The sequence below is a fragment of the Fusarium fujikuroi genome, chromosome FFUJ_chr08 (assembly GCF_900079805.1).
Source record: "Fusarium fujikuroi IMI 58289 draft genome, chromosome FFUJ_chr08".
Taxonomy (NCBI): domain Eukaryota; kingdom Fungi; phylum Ascomycota; class Sordariomycetes; order Hypocreales; family Nectriaceae; genus Fusarium; species Fusarium fujikuroi.
In genome coordinates this window covers 3,248,641-3,260,147 of record NC_036629.1, presented here as the reverse complement: position 1 = coordinate 3,260,147, position 11,507 = coordinate 3,248,641, and the positions used below count along the sequence as shown (strand labels likewise).

Sequence of the window (11,507 nt, the reverse complement as noted above, 5' to 3'; positions counted from 1 at the left end):
TAGCTACAAGGTTATCTAGCTTTATAGTATACTTTAATAATATAAGGCCCCTTAAATACTATTTCCTATTACTAAAGTCTTTTAAGTAGGTAGTTAATCCTAGTTAATAAAGCCATGAGTTTAGTGCAGCTAAGTTACCCATCTCTTTAATAGTCTCTATCTCCTTCTTTTAGGCCTCTTTAAACCTTACCTAAAAGATTTAAGTGGCTTATTAAGTAGCTATATCTTCCCTTACCTGCTTAGCACCTAGACTCTCTAGATTATAACCTCTTATTACCTTAAAGTATTTGCTATATAGGCCTTTAGTAAAGAGCTGTTAATAGAATATGCTATCTCTCTAGTATATTAAGCCTGTATCTGCTTTAATAGTATTAGCTTTCTATAGGCCAGGCCTTAAGTCTAGCTTAACCTTATATACTTTCTAGAGGTATTTATTTCTTTATTTTAGGTTTATACTTACAGTCTGGCATTCTATAGTAAAGATATATTAAAACCCTCTACTTTTAGGCTTATTAAGTACTTTAATCGGTTGATTAGTATCTAGTATAAGCGGTAAAGCTAATATCTCCTTATTACTTTTAATAAGGTTAAGTGCTTTAGCCTATAACTTAACTTTATTAATATCCTTCTTTATAAATTTATGTGATTTACTGTAAAAATATGCCTGGATTCTTCTGTATATAACTATATACTTATATAACCTATAGTATAGAAAGTATAGGTTATTTATATAGTTAAAATATTCTATTATACTAACTTAATATTAATAGAAATATAAAAATAAATTAGAGACTATCTTTTCTAAAATTAATAGCAGCTTAAACCCCTTTTACCTGCTTTTAAGGTAAACTTACTTTTTTTCTATTAATAAAAGCTAATATAAGTGTAACTGCCATATCTCTGCGTAGCAGTTAAGGCAAGCTCCTGATTAGATGCTATATATAGGCTACCCTTACTAATAGACTTACATTAAATCTAATATTTATAGTTAAAGCCAGTAATAGAAGCACTTTTATAATAAAAAAAACACTTTATTATAATCCTATTATTAAAATTTATATACTTATAAGTTTTTATAAAGATTATATTACGTCTTATAGGCAAACTAGAGTTTATCAGTTACCCTAGATTTAGTTTATCGGTTGCCCTATATTATGCTAGCATTCTTTCATTTCCTACTAAAATTAGTTCGTCAGTTGCTAAACGACGCGAGGGATGCCATTAGGAATTCTTAGTAATTATTAACTATTTTAAGGAATTTAGGTATTACCTTATAGGAAGTATATACTAAATTAAGGTTTATACTAACTACTAAAATATCTTATACTTTACTATAATATAAGAACTTAACTAATAATAATTATACTATACTAAATACCTATATAAATTTAACTTTATAATTATTTACTAAAAAGGATTAAATAATAGAAAAGTAAATATAATTAGCAGAAGACTAAATTATAATACTAATACAGTTAAGATAATAGAATAACTCCTAAAGAAGAATAAAAAAGGACAATATCAATTTATATAGCTAATATAAATATTATAATAGATATAGATTAAAGAAGTTAAAGAAATCCTAGGGAAACTAGAAGAATTTATATAGAAGTTTTATAGTTACCTAATATATAGATATTAAAGAGTAATAAAAACTTTAAAGAGACTCCTATAATATAAGTATAAAGTAAAAAGAATATTAGTTAATAAAGTAATCAGATAATACAATATATATACACAAACTAAAGCATAACAATATAAACCTTATAGAGAACTATAACTACTTAAGGTTATAGAAGCACTATAGAGCTTAATTATAATAAATTTTATAATAAAGCTATTACTATTAGAAGAACCCTTAACTAGCATCATCTATAATAGTATTATAGTTATTATAAATTGACTTATAAAGTTCTTAATCTACCTACCTTATAGAGAATTAATAGATATAAAAGTTATAGCTTATATATTCTATAATAAAATAGTAAGAGAATATAAATTACCTAAAGAGATCTTAATAAATAGAGGCATAACCTTTACTAGCAAATTTTAGTAAGCATTAATGGCCTATATAGAAATTAACTATTAACTTATAATAGCCTTTAGACCTTAGATAGACAGATAGATAGAATAGATAAACTAGGTAATTAAGTAATACTTACAGTATTATATTAACTATAAATAGAACTAGAATTTATTAATAAATAGATATAACAGTATTATAACCTTAAAAGGATAGTAGGGCTAACCTTTAAGGAGGGAAATATAATATACCTATCTATAAAAAACATTACTATAAAATAACTAAGCTATAAACTTAATTTTAAGTATATTAGACCCTATAGAATTATTAAGAAGATTTTAAAAAATAACTATAAGCTAGACCTACTAATAAAGGTTAGACTTTATAAAATTTTCTATATTATACTACTTAAATCAGCAAATAATACAATTTACATTAAAATCGATAATAAGCCAGAAAAAATTAATAAACTAGAGCTTTATAAAGTAAAAGCAATTAGGGAAATATAAATAGAAAACGGCAAAAGAGAATATCTAGTAAAATAGAAAGACTACCTAAAAAGCAAAAATATATAGAAACCACTAAAATACCTTATTAATACCTAATAACTTTTAAAGAATTTCTATTAAAAACCTTACTAATAGGATTAAATTAAAAATCCCTAAAAATAGCAGTCTAATCTATAATGTTAATAGCCCTAGCAGAACGTATATTAACTACTGCTTATGCCTCCTGCTACTTAGATTCCTTAAGCTTATCTATAGATTATAAACCTTGCTTTAATATCTTTGCCCCTTTAGTCTAGATCTAATATTTCTAATAATAAAGCTGCATTAAATAAAAGAAATACTTATTTATTTAGCATTAAAGATTAAGAAGTTTTTCTTCTATAGCCTTCTCTATAGCCTTAATATATTACCTTACCTGCACTAAATAATTTGCTATATAAATTAGTATATAATAAAAGAAAAATAAAAAGAATAAACTAACCTTTAGATAGAGAAACTCCTTTTTTATTATAAAGATAACCCTAATAAGTGTATTTACTATAAATTTTATACCCCTTCTTTATTTAATATTAAAGAGAAGGCTTAAAGAATATATAGTAAAAATAAGATATAATATTATAACCTTTAGAATTAATAAGAGAAGCTCTAATAAGATAATAATAGGTAGATTCTAAAGATATAGTTAAAATATTAAGATTAGAAATAAAATATTTAAAGGATAAAGTTAATACTTATAATAACAGTTATAGATAATAAGGGCTAATATAGGCCTTAAGGATAAGACTAATAAAGGAAGGGAGATTATATTATAATTAAACTTAAAAAGGCACTTATATTATATGCCCCCTATATTTCCTTAATTAATAAGTAACCCAGTTATATATACTTATTATATAATTATAGTAATTGCCTATAATTACTTAGTAATTAAAACACTTACTAGTAATTAAAGGCCAATTACCTAGTAATTATAACCACTAAACTGTAATTACTACTAGTATATAAACTATATTTACTAGCACTTAAATAGAACTTAGCTAACTAGCTATTAATAAAACTTCTTTATATTAATAAGCCTAACCTGCATTACTTAATTATTAAGAGATATAATAACTAAGCTAAGCTTAATATATATGCCTTATATTTCTGTAAATATAAAACTTAGTATAGACTAGTTTTCTATTTAAGACCTAGAACCATTACACTTTTAAGCTTTTTAATAATATTATATAATAAGCTTTACTACTTATCTATAAAGTAAATAGCTTAATATTTAAATACTTCCTTCTGCCTAATATCGTATATCTTTTAGTAAAAGCTTAAGTAATAATAACTAATAGATTTATATTAATTTATTAATTTTTTCTTACCTTTATAGCTAAATAATATACTATTTAGGGTTATTAATATAATACTATTAAGTTACTATAATATTTTAATTAGTATATTATTAAGCTGCTAGCAGTAATAGTCTACCTTATAATTAGAGCTCTATTTAAGCTAGCTAAGTAATAATTACTTATAAGCTACTTTTTTATTTTCTTAATTTTAAGCCTATTTATTTATTACTGCCCTTACCTATAGCTATTAGGCTATATTATAGATATTAATTAAGTCCTAAAAGCTAAAGTATTATATCTAGCCTAGCCTCTTAACCTATAGTAAGTTATAGTTAATATCTTTCTTTAAGTTACCTTTTTATAATTATATAATATTTTCCTTTTTTAATTAAGCCTAATTTATAGTAATAATCTTATTTATAGTGCTTTAATTAATAATATTAGCTATATTAGTAATATTAAATAGGCTATTATTATTACTATTATTTTAAATAATTTAGTATTATATATAATGGCCTTTTATTTATATCTATAGCTATATTTTAGTCTATTATTTCTTTATCTCTTTATATCTTACCTCTTTTTAGTAGTAGATAATATTATCTTATATAGTAGTAAAATATTAATATATATTATAGCTATATTTATATAAAATAATAAGCTATTTAATTGCCTTATTATTATCTTTAAGGGTTAGAATAAGCTTTAGGTTAGCTAGTTTAAGTATACTATAGTAGTCTTTAATATTTTTAAATACTTAACCTTTTAATAAATACCTCTATTAAAAATAAATCTTAATATTACTATTAGGTTAAATGGCTACTTAATATAGCTAGTAGATTAATATTTAATAGTTATAATTAAGCTATATAATATCTTTTATTACTATTAATATTAATTTCTTTATCTTAATAATAAAAAGTAAAGAGAGGTAAGTATAATAGTAAGCCTTTTTAAACTGTAGCTTAAAAAGTATAGCTAGGCCCTATAGTTAGGCCTCTTTAAGCTGCAGTTTAAAGAAGCTAATATTAAGTAAAAAGGATTAAATAATAAATATTATATTAACCTTAAGTTAATATTAATTAACTTTAAGTATAGAATTAAGATTATTTTTTACCAATTAGCTGCTTAATCTAGCCTTAAATAATTTATCCTTAAAATTTAAGTAAAATTCTTTATTTTAGTAGCTAATTTATAATAAATTATATTTTAATAGTTTTTAGGTTTTAATATTATTATTAAATTAAATAGTTACTTAATATAGCTAATAAATTAATATTTAATAATTATAATTAAGCTATATAATATCTTTTATTACTATTAATATTAATTCCTTTATTTTAATAATAAAAAATAAAGAAAGATAAGTATAATAATAAGCCTTTTTAAATTACAGCTTAAAGAATATAATTAGGCCTTATAATTAGGCCCCTTTAAGTTATAGTTTAAAGAAGCTAATATTAAGTAAAAAGGATTAAATAATAAATATTATATTAACCTTAAGTTAATATTAATTAACTTTAAGTATAGAATTAAGATTATTTTTTACTAATTAGCTGCTTAATCTAGCCTTAAATAATTTATCCTTAAAATTTAAGTAAAATTCTCTATTTTAGTTACTAATTTATAATAAATCGCATCTTAATAGTACCTAGAGTTATAGAGATCGCTTAACTGTTCTAAAGATACGCTTTAAGGGAGTAAGCTCAGACGAAGATTATAACTCTAACGACTACGGTGAAGAGCAGCACTGGCGCCATGGAGACCTCAAGCCCGATAGCATCCTTTATTTTCCAGATGAAAAGTCCCCATGGCTTGGAACTCTTAAAATCGCCGACTTGGGTCTTGCCAAGCAACACGCATTCGCCACTACTCAGAGACAGGACCTAACCCAGCAGAAATATACAACCTCTCACTACAAGGCACCTGAAGTCATCACTACCATGAACTCTCGGGTGCCTCGCTCACGCCGCTACGATATATGGTCCATGGGCTGCATCATATTCGAGTACACGATTTGGCTTCTATATGGCTATGAAGAGGGACTGAGAAACTTCTATGACGAGGGGAAGGATATTGATGCCTATCGAGAAATATTGTAATTTACAGCCGATCTCAGCACAAGGAAAGCTCAAGTGAGTGACGCGGCGCTAAGATGGAATAGCCACATCTTGGAAGTCGACCCGGAGTGCAATCGTGCTACTCCAAGCGTGATCAAAGATCTCGTCACGTTGGTGAGGGATAAGCTTCTTGTTATTGATCTACCAAAGGAAAACATAAGTCAGGACGACATCAAGCGATGTCGTGCCAGTGCAGATGACTTGGAAAAGGCCTTGCAAAAGATCAAGAGAATGGCCATTGACGATGAACATAATGGAGGTAAATACCTGTCTTCGGGTAAAAGTCGCAACGGAATTTCTGCTCCTCGTCCGCAAAACGTTCTTAGTCAGAGCTTCTTGTCAACCAGTTCAGGCTCGGCGTCAAAGTTATCAAATCTGGTACGAGCTCTGGTCTGATTGATTGTGGCAATGGCTGATACGAAACAGGATGTAGGTAAATTGGTGGTAAATTGGAGGTGACATCAGATGGCTAACTGATTTCGATCCGATGTTGTACTATAGACTGTAAGTGAGATTATAAGATAGGAGCTGGCCACAAATGATAGCTAATCTTGAATTTAGTACGTGAGTTACATCCCTGCTACAATGTCGTCCTATGAACGCTGCTCACCATGGATTATTGTATTTTATAGAGTGTAAGTAAGAAGGCCTTTTAATGTTTCTGTTAACAGTGGAGTGGCTAACACAGGTTGATTGTATAGCACGTAAGCAATATTTAATTATGTTATAATAGATTTGTGTCTCGAAACTAACCGGAACTTTTTAAGATTGTAAGTCTGCATAATAAACCTGAGGCCAGAGTCTTTCTCTTACTAAGCATGACTCTATCTTATAGGCAGTAAGCATAACATCACGCCCTGGTATAGTATTGTGAATCTGACTTGGGCAGTTCAATAACAATTGGAACCGAATGGAAGATAAAGCTATCTCGCTTGGAGTTCTGAAGCGTCACGAAACAGCGATTATGGGCAGCATAACTTGGTCCCAGGAAATAGCAAAGCTATGTGACGAATGCAGCAAACTTGACTATCAGAGCGAGGAGCCCGTATTGAGGGAGACTCTGGCGACTATGAGATCCAAGATTCAGCGGTGTGCACTACACAGCCTTATTTACCGTTCTATTCCCCTAACTGCTTATGACGACCTGGAGGTTGTGCATATCCGGAGATCTGACTCCTCACTTGTTATGGACAAATCGAAAATACCCTTACTCTCTCTTTCTAAAACTTCAGGTGCGTAAAACGTTGCCAGATGCAATGGTACCCTCAGTTGACTCTAGAAAGCAAATAAGTCAAAGAAGAATTATCTATACTCTGATGATATCCACTTTGGACTACCTAAGCTTTTTGAACCCAACACTGTCCCGTACTACGGCCTTCTCATGACATGGCTTCAAGATTGTAACTTGTATCATGCCGAATGTCATCCCATAGATAGATCAAGTGTTCAAGTCCCAACTCGCCTGATTGACATTGGTCTGGCGGATGGTAGAAGCTCGAAGGTTTACCTTCGCGAGGCAGTGAACGCCGTATGCCCCGAGAGAGGTGAGTTGAGATACATCACACTATCGCATCCTTGGGGCAATGGGAAAGAGCACGACCACTTCTGCACCACGAAAAACAACCTTGACGGTCGACTAAGTGCCGGTATTGATATTAAGGGTTTCCCCAACACATTCAGACATGCAATCGAGGTGACTCGAGCACTTGGTGTCCCGTACATCTGGATCGATTCGTTATATATAGTGCAGGGACCTGATGGGGACTTCGACACTGAAGCCAAAAAAAATGGAGGCCGTCTTCAGCTCGGCATATTGCGTCATTGCCGCAAGTTGCGCCAACAGAACATCAAGTGGCTTTTTGTGGAAAAGGCCTCAACGCGAAGTAGTGAGACTGGATGGGTGCCTTGCCCATGATGCAGTTTATGTCTGTGAAGCAATTGATGACTTTCAGCATGATGTGATTGAGGGGTCGCTGAACAAACGTGGATGGGTCCTGCAAGAGCGTGCTTTTGCACCAAGGACCATATGTTTCACAGAGAATCAGACGTATTGGGAGTGCGGGCAAGGCGTGCGCTGTGAGACGTTGACAAGATTGACCAAGTAAGTTGCAAGCGAAATATCTATGGCCTTCAATGCTTACCTTAGCCTTGTAGTAGCCAGGCCTCATACCTTGGGGATCCCAGCTTTCCCAAGTTAGCCATGAGGTCGACCAGAGGAGCGAAAATCCGCTTTTATGAATCACTGTACAAACAATATTCGAACCTCGATTTCACCAAGATCCATGACCGACCTATAGCAATAGCCGGGCTAGAATAACGACTAGTCAGTGCTTTCAAGACCTAAGGAGGATACGGTGTATTCAATGGAGCATTCTTTGGGCGCAGCCTTTTATGGACGAGGGTTATACAACGAAGCGATGGTCTGAAATTCATTAACTTTCCCCGCGATCAGAAGTTCAGGGTTCCAACATGGTCGTGGACAGCTTACGAAGGACCCATCACATACTTTGACATCCCTTTTGACCATGTTCGATGGACATACAACACCGCAGAAGGAAAGATTCAATCGCCATGGACGACTTATGGAGTCAGATTCTACCTCGTTCTCTTTGCATACGGGAGAACTAGATGGAAGAATTGATCTTACTGCCCAAGCAAGGGAAATGTTAGATCTGGAATTAGCCGAGGCGCAGGGAAAGGTCACATATGGCGAAGGAACGTCGCCGCCAGGTGTACGTAAGCTATGCGTTATTGTCGGAAGCGAAAAGTCAAAGGATGAAAGATTCACGACACAGGACCTAGAGTGTCATACTCTACTCGTTGCGCCCTCTGATGATCTCAGCACTAGTTCCTACTGAAGGGTTGGTGTTGGCAGGTTATTGGAAAGTTGGATCGACTTTGGCAAGCCTGTTAGGGGGGGCAGACAGCGACCTGGGTGAATGATTGCATCTTACGGATAAATTCTACCCGGATTCCATAGACCTACTTAGACCTTACAACTTTTCTGTTCATGCCTTCTACTTTGACCTTGTTGACCGTACCCCCGCGAGTCTGACTGACCCGCTCTAGCTCACATCAATTGAAGCCTAACCTAGAGTGTCCGGTTTAATAGATGATATCGTTGTGCAGTACGGGGCAATTGCCATGTAGCTCCAGATAATGTAATCAGGATGAAACATCTCCATACCGAAGCCAGACTTGCTACAAGAGATCAAACTAACAGCCTGTAATTCCTCTGTCAAAGCTGACAGATTCACCTAAGCCCAACAATTTTCAAGTCAATTTGGGATAATCAGGCGCAGTCCAGGTGAGCAACGTTATTTATCGTAGATACTTGTAATATGCGCTAACTATCAGCGCTAATCATGCATTTCAGATAAGGGCTGATAGGACGCTAAACCAATCTCGCCATCTCGCGACGTTACCCCTCCAACAACGTAGCCCCGCCATGATGACCGAATGAGTTAGGCCTCCTCAGAATTGTTTTGACCATCAATCATACATCATCACTTCAATCAGCATGCGCAATTAAGAAATGACCAGCCTCGGGGTCCCAAACACTCGCGCTCACAAACACGGTCGTGTATGGTCGTGGCTCAATTCAATCGAACAAGAATCCTTTCCGACCGAAGAGTCAGAACACCAACGCAAGCGACGTAAAATAATAAACACCAAATCAGACCGCGACAGTCAATTTTATCGCATCCCGACGCCTCCAGGATCATCTCAAGACAGCTGCTTCGACATCGAGGCAAATGCACAGGAGCTTCATCCAATGCCAAGAAAGCGCAGAAGGTCGACCCACGATCAAGGTCTTGTTCACTCGGACGAAGATGGCGGTGTCGAGGATACCCCCAGAGCATCATCAAGAGGGTTAAGGCAGGGCGCTCCGAGTCTGGACCGCGAATCTTCAACCTCGTACGCTTCATCTGGAGTCTCTGGCACATCGTCACCAACCAAACAGCTGCGCTATGCTGCGACGCAAAAGACCGGGTTCGACGACTTCAAATTCGATGACTTTATGGATCATTTACCGCCCTCTCTCCAAGATTTGCATCAGCAGCTTCTTACTATTGGTTACGGATTCGGGCTTCTTCCTCGAACATTAAAGCCCGAGCTGCAGAGCTTGCGTAATATACCCGAGTTTGCTTTTTACGATCCCGATAAGCATGCAAGCAATTGGCGAACTCCTCCCCCGTCGTTCATCCGCCAGGTTCTGCAGAGCGCTACCAAATGCGAATTTGGTCGTCATAGCGAAGCTTCTTGGAACATGGAGGTTCACCGATGCGTTCTCGACTTTGCTTTCCGAGAAGCAAACGATGCTTCCGTTGGTGATTACAGATACTGCACCACTGCGCACATCATACCGGAGTACAAACCCTTCGGCACATCATCCAAATGCATCGACTTTTGCATTTGCATCGAGACTCCGAAGGAAAGCATTGAGCGTCAGAAGATTGATGATGAGATCAAGACACGACCAGGTCTCTCAATCAACCATACAGATTGGGGCGACCTCTGCAAGAACCCTATCGCCCTCTCGATCGAGACTAAGCGCCAGGTCAGCTGGGAGAAGGCGCTTCTTCAGATCGGTACCTGGCATGCTGCGCAATGGCGGTCCCTCCGGGGGAGCATTGAGGCGATTGAATTCCTGGCTGGTATAATTGTGCAGGATCACGATTGGTTCTTCGTCGCATCGACGCTGCAGGACGGAAAGTCGACGACGTATCATCGGTTGCCGCTTGGGAGCACGTATAATGCATTCGACCTGTACAAGTTGCTTATGTCATTGCAATGTTTGGGTGCATGGATCAAGGAGAAGTACTGGCCTGCTTTTCGGAAGGATATGCTCAAGATATTTAATGTTGAGCAACGAGGGGATTGAGCGATGGCTGCACTTGAGATTATACCCGGCGTTTACGGCTAAAAGGAAGCGATGTTTATGCACTGATCTGATAGATAGTGAACCCTTTATTTACTATCGATGTCCATATCAAGAAATCATGCCTGTTAATGAATAACTTAGTCTAATTGTTTCCCTCAAGGCAGCTTGACGTTGCCCTCGTGGATACAGCCTAGAACTAACTGCGAAACCATTGAACGACTCCAGAGGGTTGCCTGAATCGATGAGTTCATCTATCGCAAGTTTATCTTTAATAAGGACGAAAACGAATTCACCGAGTTGGGCGGTAATGGTCGTAAATTGGAGCTGTTGGTATTCTTGCACTACGATATATTGACCTCGGGTCAGACCGTCAGCAGATTTACGGAGAGTGATGCCGAAACGAACCTTTCTTGCTATTCATCGCGCAAACAAGGCACGAGCAAGACTACGGACGTTAGATGGCTGAAGACATCGAATAAGAGTCTTTTATTAGTCGCAACTGAGAATGCGAGGTTTTATCTAAAGCCACTTTAAGCTATGTTCACTAACGTGAAAAGAAATAGTAAGTGGAGTTGGTGTCCAATCTTGATTGGCATTAAGACTTAGCCATTGACCAAGGTGGCTAGTGCT

The 11,507-nt window shown here is 34.8% G+C and overlaps 2 protein-coding genes; both read left to right on the top strand.

Annotated features, from left to right (window-relative positions):
• Window positions 1-5,815: 5,815 nt before the first annotated feature.
• Window positions 5,816-8,850, top strand: FFUJ_12951 (related to tol protein; the record flags this gene model as incomplete). XM_023567809.1 has 10 exons in its annotated part: window positions 5,816-5,970; window positions 5,992-6,370; window positions 6,494-6,496; window positions 6,554-6,556; window positions 6,625-6,627; window positions 6,760-6,762; window positions 6,882-7,224; window positions 7,426-7,878; window positions 7,913-8,093; window positions 8,445-8,850. The coding sequence occupies 10 exons, from the start codon at window positions 5,816-5,818 to the stop codon at window positions 8,848-8,850; spliced, it is 1,929 nt and encodes a 642-aa protein (XP_023435199.1).
• A 677-nt stretch (window positions 8,851-9,527) lies between these two features.
• FFUJ_12950 (uncharacterized protein) lies at window positions 9,528-10,877 on the top strand (the record flags this gene model as incomplete). Its single annotated transcript, XM_023567807.1, has 1 exon — window positions 9,528-10,877. One exon carries the CDS (start codon window positions 9,528-9,530, stop codon window positions 10,875-10,877), a length of 1,350 nt encoding a protein of 449 aa, XP_023435128.1.
• Between the last annotated feature and the right edge of the window lie 630 nt (window positions 10,878-11,507).